The sequence below is a fragment of the Mustela nivalis genome (genome assembly GCF_964662115.1).
Source record: "Mustela nivalis genome assembly, chromosome: X".
Classification (NCBI taxonomy): domain Eukaryota; kingdom Metazoa; phylum Chordata; class Mammalia; order Carnivora; family Mustelidae; genus Mustela; species Mustela nivalis.
The window spans coordinates 127,123,217-127,141,681 of NC_139040.1; the positions used below are offsets into that span (position 1 = coordinate 127,123,217).

At 52.8% G+C, this 18,465-nt stretch overlaps 1 protein-coding gene across 2 annotated transcripts in view; it reads left to right on the plus strand.

Annotated features, from left to right (window-relative positions):
* The first annotated feature begins 314 nt into the window (after positions 1-314).
* Positions 315-18,465, plus strand: part of GPR143 (G protein-coupled receptor 143) — a 152,052-nt gene continuing 133,901 nt past the window's right edge. Inside the window, exons 1-5 of one of the 2 annotated variants that reach the window (XM_082717131.1) lie at positions 315-443; positions 5,901-6,010; positions 6,958-7,052; positions 14,264-14,356; positions 16,916-17,025. In XM_082717131.1, coding sequence (XP_082573257.1) covers positions 344-443; positions 5,901-6,010; positions 6,958-7,052; positions 14,264-14,356; positions 16,916-17,025 — 508 coding nt within the window. In that variant the 5' untranslated portion in view covers positions 315-343. Of the gene's footprint in view, positions 444-764; positions 1,083-5,900; positions 6,011-6,957; positions 7,053-14,263; positions 14,357-16,915; positions 17,026-18,465 lie in introns of those variants that run through there. The other variant, XM_082717130.1, reaches the window with a different exon arrangement.

Sequence of the window (18,465 nt, forward strand, 5' to 3'; positions counted from 1 at the left end):
GATATAATTTTGAAACTTTTATGAGTGCAGAAGAAAGCTTGATTTTCAGTGCGTAGTGAAGCACACAGAAACAGTTAAGAAATCTGAATAAACTTGAATAACTTTTTTTAAAAAACTGTAATCACTCTTGGAAAGCTTATTTGGAATGCCCAAAGCTATGTGGAAGCTGAGTAAAAACGGAACACCGAACAGTAAAGTGCAAAATAGGTCTGTGTCTCGTTAGGCGAAGCGCCCCTGTCTTTGTTCAAGATTTGAATGTCCACGAAAACCCTTTCGCTGCGGGATTGTGTCCGTGGCGGCCGAGCACGAAAGGGCGCCGTTTGAACCCCTCGCCTCAGGGTTGATGAACGTGGTCCGCTGCCCGAAACGCTTCGGAATCGGGGAGGTCGGCTCCCAACCAGGGAAAGGCTGGCAACGGAGGCAGGTTTTTCTGGTCAGGTCAGGTAAGGCGAGATGGCCGTTTTGGCGAGGGCTCGGGGGAAGTGGACAAAGCTGAGTCGCCCGGCCTCGGGCGCTTCTCCTTCCCGCAGCACCCCCCTCCTCCCCCTTCTTATCCCCTTCTCCTCCTTCTTCCCCCCTCCTCCCCCTCCTCCTCCTCCGCCGCCGCCCCCGCTCCGCCTCACCCTCGTGAGACCTCGTGGCGTTCGCGGAGGGCGCACAGCCCCTGCTGAGGCCCGCGCCTTCTCCGCACGCGCGGGGGGAGCGGCCCCGGGCACATGATCCCCCCGCCCCCGCCCCCGGCCCGCCCAGCACCTGACTCCGGCGGGCCGCGGGGGGTCCGCGCACACCCGAGCAGCAGCGCCGAGCACGGCCCATGGCCTCCCCACGCCTCGGGACTTTCTGCTGCCCCACGCGGGACGCCGCCACCCAGCTGGTGCTGAGCTTCCAGCCGCGGGCGTTCCACGCGCTGTGCCTGGGCAGCGGCGCCTGCAGTCTGGCGCTCGGCCTCCTGCAGCTGCTGCCCCGGCGCCGGCCCGCGGGCCTCGGGGCCCCCTCCCCAGCCCCGCCGGCCTCGGCGCGCTCCCCTGCCTCCGTCCGCATCCTGCGCGCCGTCGCCGCCTGCGACCTGCTCGGGTGCCTGGGTAAGGCGCGTGGCCCGCGGGTTGGGACCTGCTCTGCGCCCGGGTGAGGGAGCACTGCCCGCGGGTTGCGACCTGCTGGGTCCCCGGGTGAGCGTGCTTATTAGCCCGCGGGTTGGGACCTGCTGGGTGCTCGGGTGAGGGAGCATTGCCCACAGGTTGGAACCTGGTGGGTGCCTGGGTGAGCGCGCACGGCACGCGTGTTGGGACTTGCTTTGCGTCCGGGTGAGGGGGCACTGCCCCCGGGTTGGGACCTGCTCGGTCCCCAGGTGAGCGCGCACGGCCCGCGGGTTGGGACCTGCTGGGTACCCGAGTGAGGTCGTACTACCCAACGGTTGGGACCCGCTCGGTGCCCACGTGAGCGCGTGTGGCCCGCGGGATGGGACCTGCTGGGGTGTTCGGGTGAGCGCGCACGACCCGCGGGTTGTGACCTGCTAGGTGCCCGCGTGAGCGCGCGCGGCCCGCGGGTTGGGACCTGCTTTGCGGCCTGGTGAGGGAGCGTTGCCCGCGGGTTGGGACCTGCTGGGTACCCGAGTGAAGGAGCACTGCCCGCGGGTTAGGACCCGCTCAGTGCCCACGTGAGCGCGTGTGGCCCGCGAGATGGGACCTGCAGGGGTGTCCGGGTGAGCGCGCACGGCCCGCGGGTTGCGACTTGCTAGGTGCCCCAGTGAGCGCGCGCGGCCCGCGGGTTGGGATCTGCTTTGCGGCCGGGAAGGAGCATTGCCTGCGGGTTGGGACCTGCTAGGTGCCCGGGTGAGCGCGCGCGGCCCGCTAGTTGGGACCTACTCGGTGCCCAGATGAGGGAGCATGGCCGGTGGGTTGGGACCTACTCGGTGCGCGCGTTGGGCAGGGTGTCAGCTGCGTGCTAGGAGGGTCGACGTCGAAACCGGAGGCGGCTCTCTAGGGACCGGACTGGGTGGCCAGGGGACTCAGCAAAACAGGATAGGCAGTTAAAATTACGCCTGGGGGACATTTGTTGAAGGGAATATACCAGTTTCTAATGTTTGTTATTGCAAACATACTAGGGAAACTTTAGAAGGGGTGGTTAAGAAAAACCCAGATATTGTGAGGGACCCATAATTATTCTGCTAGTGAGATTGATAGTATTTTGTGTATACACACAAAATCATTTCCAAAATGATTTAGCAGAACCAGGAAGAACTCTTGATGTATATATCTCTAATATATATAAATAGATATGTTTTGTCAGGCTTGGGTTTCATACCACAGGTGGCCAACTGCAACCCCTGTGCCAAACCCTGCTGGCTGCCTGTCCCTTTCTGAGGCCCAAAAGTTTTTTTTTTTTTTTAATCAAAAGAAAAATCTTTCCTGGTTTATAAATATTCCATGAAATTTAAATGTCTGTGTCCTTCAGGACAGTTTGGTGGGAGCACAGCTGTGCATCGCACATAAAATCATCTTGGTGCTTGTCAATTCAATCAGATTGGTTTTCTTCCTGATGATGCTAAAACTCACAGCTGAGCACATCACAGAGGTGGATGTCCTCAGAGTAATTGTGGCCCATAAAGCCTAAAATATTTTTAATCTGGCCCTTTACAGAAACTTTGCCATCCCCTTTAAACATGCATGGCAATTTTTGCAGACTTCTAAACTAGATAGTGCTGAGCATTTGTTTAAGGGTTTATTTTGGAGAATTTCTAAGAAACACAAATCACACAGACTATATAATGAACCCCTGGACCCATACCTCACTTTATCTACACTCCATCCTGTACCAACTCTTCACTGCATTGATTTAAAGCAAATCCCAGGACGTATGTACTTTCATCTATACAGATTTCAGTATATAGCTGTGAAAGTAAGAAGGAAGTGTGTATGTATACCCATATATGTTACAGGTAGTATTATCACCTTAAAATAATGAAAATCAGTTTTTTTTAAAAGATTTTATTTATTCATTAGAGAGAGAGCGTGTGTGTGCAAGCACAAGCTGGGGGAGAGGAAGAGGGAGAAGCAGACTCGCCACCGAGCAGGGAGCACAATGGTGGGCTCGGTTCCAGGACCCTGAGATCATGATTTGACCCGAAGGCACATGCGTACGTAACTGGCCGAGCCCCCCAGGAGCCCCAAAAATCAGTTCTTTAAGGTCACTACTGTGTGTTTAGTTGTGTCATAAATGCTGTTTTACAGTTGGTTGGTTTGAATCAGGATCCAGATACAGCCCACACTTTGCAGTTGGCTGACAGGTGCTAACCATTTTGGAATTGTATTTTTCAGTAAGTTTGCTTCTGAAGCAAATTCTGTTGATGGTATTGGGCCCTGAGGGGATGGCAGCAGCTTATTCCGCACCTTGAGCACATAGCAGTACAGGTCACTGTGTCTCAGGGCCCAGTTCTCCATTCTGTGCTCTTGTGCCTGGAGACCCTCAAGGACCTTGACTTCCAGTAAATGCTATGGACCTCTAGTCACTTTCTCAGACTTGAGGAGTCAGACAGGAAGCAGTACTTCCTTTCTGTGAGGGATAAAATCATCTTGGTGCTTGTTAATTCAACCAGATTGGTTTTCTTCCTGATGATGCTAAAACATTTTGAGAAAGCATCTTTTATTTTTTTTTAAAGTTTATACGTGGGGCTTGAACCCATGACCCTTAAGAGTCAAACGCCCTGAGAACCGAGCCACCCAGGCACCCCTAGAAAAGTATCTTTTTTTTTTTTTTTAAAGATTTTGTTTATTTGAAAAAGAACACAGAGTGAGAGTAAGAGAGCACAAGCAGGGCCAGAGGTAGAGGGAGAAGCAGACTCCCCACCAAGCAGGGAATCCCACTTGGGGCTCGATCCCAGGACCACGGATTATGACCTGAGTTAAAGGCAGGTACTTAACTGCAGAGTCACCCAGCCAGCCCTGGAAAAGCATCTTAATAGCAATTTAGGATCCGTGGAATGATATTTGTATATACTCTCCCTTTTAGAAGGGACATACGTGGTGTTAACAAGTGAGCAGAGGCAGAATTAAGGGGAAGGCTTGGTGACTAACACCTCCCTGGAAAAATAAATACTTAAAATGCCTACCTCATAGGGCAGAGGTTTTTCTCAGTTTTATTTAGATGTAATTGACATACAGTCCAGGAAAATTTAAGATCTAGAGCATAATGACTTAACATACATGTATGGTGAGATGTTTACCACCGTAAGTAGACATTCATCCGCTCACATTGATACGAATGTAGGTAGGGCATGTATTGAGCTCAGAGGAGTGCTCGAAGCGTTCTTGATACAGCATTCTGCAGAAGAAAAGCATTATTTGTGAGCAGTGCTGATAACGAGAAGATAGATCGCGAGTTTTTTTGGTGTCCATAGTTCCTTTTTAGTGGTATGTGGCATGATATAGACTTAGTATCGTACTTCATGGTGTGTATTTGGTTATATACCGCACATTATACAGAGGGTATTTTTTTAAAGATTTTGTTTGAGAGCGACAGAAAGGACAAGCGGTGGGGGGCGGGTAGTGGGCAGAGACAGAGGGGAAGCAGACTCCCCACTGAGCAGGGAGCCCTGAGTATATGCAAGCCCCCTGGGATCATGACTCGCGCAGAAGGCAGACGCTCAGCCGCCGGCGCTGGCCAGGCGCCCGGTGTTTGCCGGTGGATCGGACAGTGTATATCTGGCGCTAGAGTGTGCAGGGCGAGCTTGCTGGTGGGTTACAGTGTCTAGTAACATATCGCGAATTGTGTATTTAATAGCGTCTTACACCGTGTGCACGAGGACACAGTGTGTAACTTCATAGTGTTTACAGTTACCCTCGAGTATCCTCTCACGGAGCCTGTGCTTCCACAAAGCATATCACGTCACCTTCGCATAGATCTTACGGGTGTGTTATACTGTTTTGAGGAGAATTAGTTATTCGGGTCCAGTAGCAAAGAAACTTAAAAAAAAAAAAAAGTAAATGTCAAATGCAAGTTGCCAAGAGCTATTTTGTGAAAATCTTAAATGCGTTTTTATAGGGAATGAAAGAATTATCTCTTCACATTTCAGAATTGTGCTTTTTCAGTCATTTTTTTCCTGTGAGGAGTGTTAATATGGACATTAAAAATAGCGAAGAAGTAGATTGTTGTCCCCATAAGGGCTGCTTCGTATGGAAGGAACAAACAGCGACATTCGGGTAGGACCGCGGCTGATGGTGGTTTAAGTCGAAATCGAAGTGCCTGGGCTTGCTCTGTGGCCGAAGTAATTGCTCCCTGCGTCTCCCGTGGTTCTCCGTCTCTCTGCACACACTCGTGTGTGTGTTTCTCTCCGTCATTTCTTTTTCTGTCCCTTCCTAGCTGTTCATCACTCTGTCCATCTGCCTACCGCTCCCGAGCCGGGGCACCGGGCCAGTCGCCCGCATGGATTCGGACGGCCGCGAAGTGCCGTAAGCTCGCGGGCAGCCACGGCCCGGCTCTCCGCGGGCTTGGTTGCCCCGGGGCGCCGGGGTCGGGAAGCAGGCGCTCTTCTTCCCGGCTGCTGGGAGGTCGGTGGTCGGCTCCCAGCACCTCACGATGCCCACGTCCTTCTCCGCATGGCGCCTCGTCACACAGGCCCCTGGTCCCGTCACACCGTCACGAGAAGGGTGAGGACAGTGCGGTACGATGTTGGAGCAGAGGCCATGATGATGTTGGGACAGCGTCCGTGACCGTCCAGTGTTCTAGTTCTATTTTATTATCGTTGCTAGTGTCTTACGGTGTCTAGTAAACTGCTCTGTCCCAGGAACACACGTGGCGGAAAAACACGGATGGGATTCAGTAGGGTCTGCGGTGCCAGCCTCCACTGGGGGTTCTGGAACGCGTCCCCCGCGGGATGACCGTATCCGCTCTTTCTCTCATAGGTATTGTGCTCCGGTCTGCAGTGTGGTTGGGATTCCCAGATTTCGTTGACAACCGCTCCGACGGGAATGGGACGGACGTCTGGCCGGCTGTGTACTGTGTGGGGACCGCAGTGAGTGCACCTTCCTCTCGCCACCGCCGTCTCTCCTCTGTGCCCCTCTCAGGCTGCCATCCTCAAAGTGTGGTCTCTGGCCACTGGGGTTTGTTAGGAATGCAGATTCTCAGAGTCTGCTGCTCAGGGTTCTTTGGGTGGGTGGGGGGCGTCTGCCAAGTACTCAACCCTCCAGGAGCTTGTTTGTGGTGCCAGATGACAAGATGATAGGTCTTAAGGTTTGTAGTGTCCCGAGCTCCCTTTGGTTCCCCTTCAGGGGTATGCTGCATGATAAAGGGGGCTCCTGCCACTCGTTTCCTTCTGAGGACCCCCTGGAGTGTGGCTGCTCTGTGCCCCCCCTTCTAAGCACACATAGACCATCCTTACCTTAGCTGCAGCTAAAGCCAGCTGGCCAAAAAGAAAAAGAGAGAAGGCAGTTACTGATGTATTGGGTGTGTACTGCTTGATAAAAACCTGCGTGGAAATGTACATCTGTATCCCGCTCTGTGCACCATGCCGGAGCAGAATTCTCTGCTCCTGCCCGCTCTGCTTCCCAGCTGCGTACGGGGCAGCCTGGGTCTCCCCATGGCACAGCCCAGCAGGCATGCCAGCCCTTGCAGCCCATAGTGTGCCGAGCCCCTTCCTGGCCGCTCCTGGGAAGTGCTTTCTGGCCCCTACCCCTTCGTTTTCAGTGAACAGCTGCTCCTTCGCGGACGCCATGAGCCCTCAGGCCAGCGTGGGCCTCCCAGCTGAGGCCTTCATTGTCCTGGCCTGCGAGTGTCCCGGAAGGCAGGCCTGGCCTGTGCACATCCCACCCTTGCGTCCCCAGACCGTGCACGCGTCTCTGGGTGGCTTCCCTCTCCTGCTTCCCGACGTCACAAGAAAGAGGCGTCTGCCGGCTCATCTCACGGACGGGGCCATCCGCTGCCCGTTTCCGGAGCTTTGATGCAGGCTCTTCCTGATTACAGATGTGGGTCCAGCTGCTGTATAGTGCCTGCTTCTGGTGGCTGTTCTGCTATGCGGTCGACGCCTACCTCGTGATCCGGAGATCTGCTGGACACAGGTACATTCAGAGGGAACAAGGAGAGCTTTCTGCCCAGCCTCTGTCGTGTGAGGAAGGGCTGGGGGCACCCCGAGGGCTCTGGAATGTTCTTCAGTATGGCAGACACAGAATGTCAGCCGGCCCCTCTGCGAGAAATGTCTCTGGCCCCTCAGTGGTACAAAAGGCTGAGGGCAGATTCACAATGAGGATGTTTAGACCATGACCAGTCATCCATAAATTACACGTTTGCATTCTGGACACTTACTAAAGAAGAGTCGGCAGGAATACAGGCAGTTTTTGACAATATAAAAGTTTGAGGAGACAATCTTTGCAGTGCGTATTGACATGTTACGCCATACTTGGAACCGGAGTACCGGAGCTGCCGGGAGCTGCTTGGGGAGAAAGGGCCCCAGGGGTGCGGCCCGTGCATTTGTCCCCGGCTGGGGAACTGTGAGCAAGTCGCTTGACCTCTCTAGACTTCCGTCGTGCCGGCCATGAGACCGTAGCCCCCATCGGGTCCCGGGAGACGCCGTGCGATGCTGCGTGTGAACGGTCGAGAACCGGGCCTGGCACGTCGTGGGCTCTCGGGAGCTGTGTGCTGGGATGTGTGTGTGTGTTGGGGGACACAGATACAGAGAACCTAAGTGAGCAGGGGAAGCCACGTGGCAGGGTGGAGTGAGCGCCAAGGTCCCCTGACTCTTGGTCCAGGAAGCATGTGTCCCCCACTTTCCCATGGAACCCTTGTATGCTTACTTCTTTTTTCTTTTTAAGTTTTATGAAGTTCACCCATTTAAGTGTATAAAATCCATTGTTCTTTAGTTTAGTTATAAAATCGTGCAGCCATCACACCAACTAATTTTATGACGTTAGTCATCAACACCCCCTCCCCCAGGCTCTACCAGTGATGAATTCCTCCCCCCACCCCCCAGCGCCTGGCAACTGCCAGTCTGTTTCTGTCTCTAGCTTTGCCTAATCTGGGCATTGCCTGAAAGTGAAATCATTGAACATGTGACCTTTCGTTGCCGGCTTTTTAAACTCAGCGGGCCGTGGTCAAGCTTTCCGTGTGTTGCAGCACCGTCTGTTCTGTGAGCTTCTGAATACTGCTCTGTTGTATGACAAACTACATTTTATTTAATTTTGAGAGGCCAAGCATGTGAGCAGGGGAGTGGGGCGGCGGCAGAGAGAGAGAAGGAACAAGGAGAGAGGGAGAATGTCAGGCAGGGTCCACTCTCAGCCCAGAACCTGACATGGGGCTCGATCTCATGATGCTGAGATCATGACTTGAGGTGAAATCAAGAGTCAGATGCTTAACCAACTGAGCCACCCAGGCGCCCTTGGGTGTACTGCATTTAAAAAATAAATGTGTGTGTATGTGTATCTATGTATATACATATTTTTTTAAGATTTATTCATGTGACAGAGCAGCAGAGGGAGAAGCAGTCCCCCTGCTGAGCAGGGGCACTGTAACAGGGCTGCATCCCAGGACCCCGGATCATGACCTGAGCCGAAGGCAGCCGCTTAACCCACTGAGCCCCCCAGGCACCCTTTAAATATATTTTTTAAGACTATTTTGGGGCACCTGGGTGGCTCAGTGGGTTAAAGCCTCTGCCTTCGGCTTGGATCATGATCCCAGGGTCCTGGGATCGAGCCCCACATCAGGCTCTGCTCAGCAGGGAGCTTGCTTCCTCTTCTCTCTGACTGCCTCTCTGCCTACTTGTAATCTCTGTCTGTCAAATAAATAAATAAGATCTTAAAAAAAAAAAGACTTTATTTTATTTTTTAATTTTTTAAAAAATTTTATTTATTTGACAGAGGCAGGGAGACAGTGCGAGAGGGAGCACAAGCAGGGGGAGTGGGAAAGGGAGAAGGAGGCTTCCTGCTGGGCAGGGAGCCCCGGGTGGGGCCCAGTGCCAGGACTCTGGGATTGTGACCTGAGCCAAAGGCATCTGCTCAACCGACTGAGCCACCCACCCGCCCTTAAAGATTTTATTTTAAAGATTTACTTATTTATTTGAGAGCGTGCATGTGTAAGTAGGGGGAACAGCAGAGGGAGAGAATTTCAAGCAGATTCCCCACGGACCTCAGAGCTGGTCTTGGGGCTCCACATGGGGTGTGATCACAGGACCCATGAAATCACGACCTGAGCCGAAACCAATAGTCAGTTGCTTAACCAGCTGAGCCGGCCTTTTCCCAAAATGTTTGTGAGATGTCTCACTGAAGGATATTGGAAAAACAGTCTGGTTGCATGTAGTCGTGAACAGCAAAGACGTTTATGAACTGTGTTACTTCCAGATGAACTGGCGTGAGGAAGGGGAGGAAGATGAAGCTTAATCTGGAGTATTTCGTTCCAAGGTGAAAAAAACTTGGGAACCAAGCAGAAAAGAAGAGAGTTTCAACACCGTAATTTAGGTCTGTGACCCATTTAAAAAATTCTCTTTTTAACTAATGTCCACACCCAGAGTGGGGCTTGAACTCACAACCCCAAGATCAAAAGGTCTGTGGTCCATTATAATTATTTTTAAGATGTTGCATATTTATTTTATTGTGGGGGGGAGAGCAGAGGGAGAGAGACTCTCAAACAGACTCTGTACTGAGCATGGGGCCTGACACGGGGCTCGATCCTGCGACCCTGAGGTCATGAGCTGAGCCCAAACCAAGAGTTTGATGTTTAATTGCCTGAGCCACTCAGGAGCCCCAGTGATCCATTTTAAATTAATTTTTATGCAGGTGAGGAAAGGGTCAATGTTCATGCCTTTGCATGTGGATGGCCACTCGTCCCGGCACCATTTGTTGAATAAATTTTACTTTTTTAAATTCTTTTTTAAAGGTTTTATTGAAAGATTTTATTTTATTTATTTATTTGAGAGAGAGAACGAAACGGAGGCATAACTGAGGGAGAGGGAGAAGTAGGCTCCTTGCTTGATGTGGGGCTTAATCCCATGGTCCTGGGATCTAGTCATGTGTAGGGCTCCCTGCCCATTGGGGAGGCTGCTGTTCCCTCTCCCTCTGCTGCTCCCCCTGCTTGTGCTCTCTTGCTTTGTCAGATAAATACAGTCTTAAAAGGAAATAATCATTGGTAGTCCTCATGTGTCCTCATCATTAACTTGGGTCTCTCTGGCTTGAAGCTTAGTGTTTATTTTTGTGCTTGTTCCTTCCACATTTTTACTTAGCTCGTAAACTTTTATTCATCTGAACAGAACCTGTGTACTCGTGGTTTTGAAAATTCTGGAGGTCAAAGGCAGCCAACTAGATAGGTCTGTGAATATTAGCTTTGGCTATGTAAAATACAGAAAATAATAGTGACTTAAACCAGATAATTTTTCTTCCATTCTAAAGGAGGCTAGAGGGGGGCACGTGAGTGGCTCACTCATTGGGCGTCTGCCTTCAGCTCAGGTCATAATCTCAGGGTCCTGGGATCCCAGCCTGCATTGGGCTCCATGCTCAGTGGAAAGCCTGCTTTTCCCTCTCCCACTCCTCCTGTTTGTGTTCCCCTCCTTGCTTTGTTTCTCTCTCAAGTAAATAAGTAAAATCTTTTAAAAAATAAATAAATAAAAGAGGCCAGAGGTAGGCAATGCAGGGCCCTTATGATGGACATCAGGGACCCAAGTTCCTCCTGTTTTCTTGCTATGTTGTCGTATTGTGTGACTTCCAACTTCAAAGTATCATGGCCCAATAGAGCTGCTGGAGCTCTAGCCATCACATCTGCATTCCAGAAAGGAGAAGGGGGCCAAAGCATAAAGGTCTGTTTTCCTCTGAGCCACCTCCCTTTAAGCAGCCTCCCTGGGGATTTGACAGAACAATTCCACTTCCGTATTATTGGCTAGAATTTAGTTTCATGTCACACTTAGCTGCAAGAGGAGGTTGGAAGTATAGTCTGTTAGCCTAGCATGCTGCTGTTGGTCATGACATACAGGTTATGTTTCTAAGGAAAAAGGAAGATGACTTTGGGTAGGCAGCTAGCTCCAGTGAGAGAGGTCTTTGACCCGGAAGCCCAGTGTAAGTGTGTGTTCCTGTCTGAGACCTCTCTCACTCAGTTTTGGAGGGATTGGAGTTAGGACACACTAGAGGTCTCATAGATAGCCAGTTGTGGAAATAAGAGGAGCGGTGGAGCCGGAGAGGAGGCTGGAAGAAGAATGTGCCTCCTGCTCTCACGGGGTGTGCACTGCTCCGCCCCTGGCCATGGACGGCTGTGGTCAGACGGGGCAGCCTGAGAGCTTTCTGGACATAGAAGACAGGTGGGGCCCTTGGAAGCCAGGGCAGGCAATCAGGAAACCCTCCTCATGCCCAGAAGAGTATTTGGTGCTCATCGTGCAGAGATGAGCGGATGCTGGCAGAGCATAGCTTCCAAGGACCTGCCAATCAAGCAGGAGGCAGACATCCAAAGATGTGAAACGTCCAGATGCTTCCTAAGGACAAGAGCAAGGGCAGGGGTCCAGCACTAGGAAGATCACTGAGAGTGAAACAGGGTCTCCCATCACAAAGGAGTAGCGATGGGGTACCTGGGGTCTCAGTCGCTTAAGCCTCTGCCTTTGGCTCAGGTCATGATCCCAGGGTCCTGGGATCGAGCCCCGAGTCAGGCTCTCTGCTTGGTGGGAGCCTGTTTCTCCCTCTTCAACCTGCTTCTCCCCCTGCTTGTGCTTTCTCTCTGTCAAATAAATAAATAAAATCTTTTAAAAAAAAAGAGCTACCTGGGACAGATCCAAGGCAGGGCCCAGACATTGCAGGTAGGGCTAGACTAAATGCTCCGTTCCCTTCGAGATCCTTCCAGTTCTCAGCTATTTCTTTGGCATTGGAGACTCTTTTAAAATCCTAATCCTAGGGGCGCCTGGGTGGCTCAGTGGGTTAAGCCGCTGCCTTTGGCTCAGGTCATGATCTCAGGATCCTGGGATCGAGTCCCGCATGGGGCTCTCTGCTCAGCAGGGAGCCTGCTTCCCTCTCTCTCTCTCTCTGCCTGCCTCTCTGCCTACTTGTGATCTCTGTCTGTCAAATAAACAAATAAAAAAAATAAAATAAAATAAAATACTAATCCTAAGAAATGTCATTAAGACCAATTTAGAGTTAAAATTTAAACGGCTATGTTGGTTCCTGATGTGGGGTGTACAAGTTTTAAACAACAACGATAACAGAAGGCGCTTGAGGGGCGCCTGGGTGGCTCAGTGGGTTAAGCCGCTGCCTTCGACTCAGGTCATGATCTCAGGGTCCTGGGATCAAGTCCCGCATCGGGCTCTCTGCTCGGCAGGGAGCCTGCTTCTTCCTCTTTCTCTCTGCCTGCCTCTCTGCCTATTTGTGATCTCTCTCTCTGTCAAATAAATAAATAATAAAAATCTTAAAAAAAAATTAAAAAAAAAAAAAGAAGGCGCTTGAAATTGTGGGAAAAGCCCTGAATTGAGTTTTTTTTTTTTTTTTTTTTTTATGAATTTTATTTATTAATTTGACAGCAAGAGAGGGAACACAGCAGGGGGAGTGGAGAGCCGAGCAGGCAGCCTAATGCCGGACTCGATCCCAGGACCCTGGGATCATGACCTGAGCCGAAGGCAGATGCTTAACGACTGAGCCACTCAGGCGCCCCTAAATTGAACTCTCTACTTGCTCTGTGGACATGAGTGTGAGCGGAAGGAGGCCTGGGGAGGGCCCTTGCGTGCCTGCACCTGGGCGCTATCTGGCGGTCAGAAAGGGTTGGGGATCTGCAGCCTCCTGCTGCCCTTCATCCTGGGTGCCCAGGAGCTCAGACTCCTCCCGGGTGCGGGTTTGCGGTTGTATCTGTTACTGAAGTGCCTGCCATCCACGCAGCCTGGCCTGACTGACTAGAGCACCATTGCCTAGTCTGGCCATGTCCAGCCCTGCCTCGCCTGGCCTCGCCCCCGGGCCTGCTGTCGCCCACCTCTCAGTACCCCTGGCTCCCTCCCGCCCAAGGTGAGGGTCTGGAATGCAGACCTTCTGCACTGTTCAACCACCCAGACCCCGCTGAGAGCTGCTCCTTTTTCCATCCATTCCATGCGGAGCCTCTGAGTTGTGGGCCAGACGCGCCCCAACCGCTCGCCAACCCAGAGAGACGGGGCAGGGCTGCTGCAGGACTGGGAGGAGCGCACGGTGGAGTCGTTGCCTTGTGGCCCCTGGAGAGCTGGCTGTGAAAGGTTTCTTCTTCCCGAAGCTCACCCCCGTGTGCTGTCTCTCTCTTGTCTCTGAGGAGGAGGGCTTCCCTTCGCGCAGGTCCTGCCCTGTTCCTTGTCTATGCAGCTGATCTTCAGAGTTAAAATCCTGATGGGTTGGGGGTTGCACAGTTTGCTAGGAGGCTGGCAGAGTCTTGGGTTGTGGCTAGCGTGTTCCATGGATGGCTGCAGCCCTGTCCAGTGGCTCAGGGGAGGCACAGGAAAGGCTGTGCGGGCACCGTCAGATAGCCCAGCAGCCGTGCGCCCGACCCCAGCTGCAGGGCTGGCTGCCTCCGGTCTGCAGGGAAAAGGGCGCTGTGTGGGGGCGTAGGAAGATGAAGGCTGGAGATGGTCGAGGAATGGGAAGTATGCCGTGAATGGTGGGGCGTGGGGGAGGAAGGGAAGCTCCCCATGCTCCTGGAACAGCAGATGTGCGCGCGTTTCTTCAGAGACCTTGGTTTGGACTGAGCACGGAGACGCTTGACTTGTAGGGACAGGGGTGCCTCTGGGAAGGTTTGGGGATAGGAGTTCCTCTCCTAGCGGGGGAGCTGCGTGCTTAGGAGGACTGGTGAGTTGTCCGCGCCTTGTTCACTCACCCTTGCAAGCCTCGTGGTGGGAAAGAAAGAAGCCAGATGCAGAGGGCCGCATGCTGTGTGACTCCCATTTGCCTGCATCGTGCAGAATGGGAAACGCCACAGAGACACGGAGGAGGCTGGTGCTTGCTGGGGGCTGCGAGCAGGAGGAACAGGGGGAGGCCCGCCGGATGCGCGTGGGGTTTCCATCCTGGGTGATGAGGTTTCCGAGCTGGATGGGGGAGATGGTTGTGCAGTGTTGTGAGTTTACCCACTGCTCCTGATCTGCTCACTTGAAAACGGTTACTCGATGTTCTGTTTCTTTTATCTCAATTAAACAAAAGCGCAGAGGTGTAATAAGGCAAGTCTCCGCCAGGGGTTTGCTCAGGATACATTTTCCTGACTCTTTGGGTGGCTGGGAGTGGCTGGGAGTGGGTCTGGTACTTTCTGTGGCTGGACACGCCCATCCCTCCTCTCAGGCAAGGCCCCCGTCTGCTTCCCCCCCCCCCAGCACCATGCTGCTCTACCGCCTCGCGGCCTGGGGCCTGGCCGCCCTGCTCTGCGTGGAGGGTGCCGTCCTGCTCTACTCCCCGTCCGTGTCCAGGTAAGCCGGGGCTCCAGCTCCCGGACCCCTCGGGATCCTGCAGACGGGGCGTGGGCGTGGAGCCAGAGTGGACCCCTCACAGGCCAGGCCCTCGTGTGCAGAGCCGCCCGACGGCCCCCTGGCGGGGTGGGGGGCCCACGACAGTGTGCTCTGCTGCTCACGTCCCAGCCTCTGCCCTTCGCGTCTGGGCGCTGGGCACTTGTTGCACACAGGCGCGTGTGCAGAGCTCCAGGTGTGTCTCCTTCCAGGACGGGTGTGCACACATCTCTAGGCATATCCTCCACACGGAGGGAATTTCGCAGGCACACGCTGTATTCTCCGCACCAGCTGCCTCTGCCCGAGTAAGGGCAGGACGGTGACCGTCCTGAGGAGGAGTTCGCATCGGCGGGGAGAGTCCGAGCGTTGTCTTGGGAGAGCTAGTTCTGAGCCTCCGCTAGCCTCACCTTGTCACTTCTCTCCCAGCTGTCGGCTCTCCTGAACACAGATACAGGGAGAGAGTGGTCTGAAATGGTCTCAGCTTCTTCTTCAACCTAATATCTCATCCGTGCAGGGTGCTGGGGTGGTTCAGTTGGTGAGGCATCTGCCCTCTGCTCAGGTCCTGGGATTGAGCCCCGTGTCTGAGCAGGGAGCCTGCTTCTCTCTCTCCCTCTGCTGCTCCCCCTGCTTGCACATGCTCACTCGCTCTCTCTGTCAAGTAGATAAAATCTTAAAAAAAAAAAAAAAAGCAAAAAACCCCAGTAAGTCTCATCAGTGCAATCATTTGGAAGGCCTTACAGTTCCTCCAAGTATGTATATTCTAACTGCCAGTGGAAAGCTGAAAAACAGGTTGGACATTGTCTCTTTGTGATTTTAGGGCAGTGTAGACAAGGATCAATAGAGCTCAGCCCAGAGAACAAATCCGGCTCTCTGCTTGGTTTCGTAAATAAAGTTTTATTGAAACACAGTCATGGCCATTTGTTTATGCCTGATTTATAGCTGCTTTCGTATTGCAGTGTCAGTTCTGACACGCTGCATGATCCACGGAGCAAAAAATACTTCTGGCAGTGTTCCCTGACAGAAGTTTGCTGACACTCATAGTTTTCCATTTTTCCCTTTTTTTTTTTTTTTTTTTTGACTTTTTGCAGCTACTTAGTTAGACATCTCCAGATTGGTGTTGCCTAGTTGAAGGTCAGTGCTCCCAGAGTTGTGGATCTGTCCACTCACACAGATGCCCTTGATTGGAAAGGGAGTTACTGTCCATCAGCTTCACCCGTGGGCTCCGGGAGCCTCCTGGGAAGGTTGCATCTGAGCGTGAGGGAGCCGGTGGCGCAGGGCTCACGAGGGGCTCTGGGGCGCCCCCACGGTCCTGAGGAGGCCGCTCCGTGGCCTGTGTCAGCTCTCATCCTCACCCTCTCCTTCGTTGCTCACTTTTTTGCACTTTCCCCCTTCCGCGTTGACCGCGCCCCGCCTGTTACCACAAGGGCGCCTGCGTCTTCATCGCCTCACCTTCCGGGCCGCAGGGGCCGTCCCCCAGCTGGTTTGCTACCTCCTGCCTGCCTCGGGCAGTCCTCTCTCCCCTTTGCCTTCAATTCTCGCTTCCTCTTGGCCCTTTTTTCTGTTCCATGATGCATTTCTTCGCTGATGGTTCTGACCATGCGTGTGTGGTAAACCCATGCCTGTGTGTGGCGCTCCCCTGCATCACAGGCTGACCGGCGAGTCCCATGATCCCTCAGTAGGAATTCCCGCCCTTGCGGACTCTTGCCTGTGAGGCTCCGGGTGGTTAAACCCTCCCCTCCTGCTTATGACCTCTTTCTCTCTCTCTCTCATACTCTAACAAATAAATTTTTAAAAAAAGACTTTATTTATTCATTCATGAGGTGGGGGGCGGGATAGAGGGAGAAGCAGACTCCCCATCATGTAGGGAGCCCACACGGGGCTCGATCCCAAGACCTGGGATCATGACCTTAGCCGAAGGCAGACGCTTCCCTGACTGAGCCACCTGGGTGCGCAAAATAAATCAAGTCTTAAAAAAAAAAAAATTACAGGCCTTCTTCCTGAAAAGCACCCGTGAAATGATTGTGAGGCACAGCCATGGAACACGTTTGTTCTGGAACATGAAGCTTGGGTATTTCGGGGTGCTCTGGGGGCGGGACTGGATCTTCATCCCAGGGCTGGCCAGGCACAGTGCAGAGCAGGTTCCTAAAACCTCACTACTGCACTGAGTGCCTCTGTGTCTACTTGAACTATGTCTTTTTTTTCCTTGAAGAGACCGAGGTTGGGGGCTCCCCCATTCCAGTGTGTCTGTTTCTATCTTTCCTGGCAGGACCCTTTAACAGGTCCCCCAGTGGAGTGCCTTAGAGGCCCTCCTGACTTCAGGACCCACGGAGCCCTGACTGAGCCGCCTTTCTCTCAGTGTTCCCTGGCTTACTGGCAGACAGGAGCTACGGTTTCCGTTGGGCCGGCTCTGAAGTGGATTTATGCATTTCCCTCGCCACTCTCCTGCTCTTATCTCGGATTCCAGAAAAGTCTGAATGTTTCCGCAAAGCGCTCTTTTCCAGAAGGACTTGTTTCCTCCCGCAGGTGTGAGCGGGACCTGGAGCACGCTGTCCCCCACTATGTCACCACGTACTTGCCGCTGCTGCTGGTCTTCGTGGCCAACCCCATCCTGTTCCGGAAGACGGTGACCGCGGGTGAGTCACAGGGAGCGCTCCTGGGGCAGGACCATGGGGGTAAGGCTCCGTGCCTTGGGCTCACGTGGTGGCAGGTGTTGTGCTTCTGGAATCACTGGGACAGTTGCCCTCATCAGTCGGTCCCCCTCCAGAGACGGAAGCACAGGACACGTGGGGAACAGGAGTGTGTGTGATCACGGTGGTGAGCAGGCCCCTTCCGTGCTGGGCTTCGTCTTTGCCAGCGTTGTACAGCTCTAGGTGGGGACCAGTGAACTTCTGTTTCCGTTGGGGCTCATCGTGGGTCTGCACTTGGTGTGCCCTGCATGCCCTGGGCGTGCCCTTGGAAAACTGTGGAGTCCGATGGGGCCGGGGATGAGTCTGCGCTGAAGAGTGGTGAGCCTGGCTACTCCCGAGATAGGCTTGGCTTGTGTCTTTCCTCGGTCGGGCAGGAAACAGGAAGTAGAGCATAGGAAATGAGTCAAATGCAGAGCTAAGAACTGGAGAAGAAGGATGTTGTGAGCCAGCAGAAAGCCCTGGAAAGGCCTCTACTGACACTGGGGACTTGACATTCCAGTCCCCAACCGCATCCTCATGGAAGCGTGACCGGGGGCAACCTCCAGCCTTAAGCCCCGGCCATCCCTCAAGTGCAGAATAAGAACAAGGAAGTGCGAGGCGCCAGGGTGGTCAGTCTGTTAAGCCTCCTGCGATCGAGCCTTGTGTCATCTTGGGGTCCGGGGATCCAGCCCTGCATCATCAGGGTCCCTGCACTTTGGTTGGGGGGGGGTTTCCTTCTCCCTCTGCCGCCTCCCCAGTGTGTGCACGTTTTCTCATTCTCAAATAAATGAGATCTTTAAAAAAAAGAAAAAGAAAAAGAAAAAAGTGCATCTTAATAGGAAGTTGATTGAAGATAAGCTGTTGACTGTAGAACTTTTAAACGTTCAAAGGACTCTACCAGAAGGAATAGGAAATCATTGTGGGTCTTTGGATCCCTTTTTTGTCCCCTACGTTTGCATTTAAAAACAGTATGTTAAATACAGCAACTTTTTTTTTTATATGAACATGTAATGTGTTATTAGCCCCAGGGGTACAGGTCTGTGAATCGCCAGGTTTACACACTTCACAGCACTCACCATAGCACATACCCTCCCCAATGTCCATAACCCCAACACCCTCTCCTGACCCCCATCCCCCCAGCAACCCTCAGTTTGTTTTGTGAGATTAAGGGTCTCTTACAGTTTCTCTCCCTTCTGATCCCATCTTGTTTCATTTTTTTTCCTACCCCCCAAACTACCCACTCTGCCTCTCAACTTCCTCATATCAGGGAGATCCTATGATAATGATCTTTCTCTGATTGACTTATTTCGCTCAGCATAATACCCTCTAGTTCCATCCATGTCATTGCAAATGGCAAGATGTCATTTCTTTTGATATCTGCATAGTATTCCACTGTGTATATATACC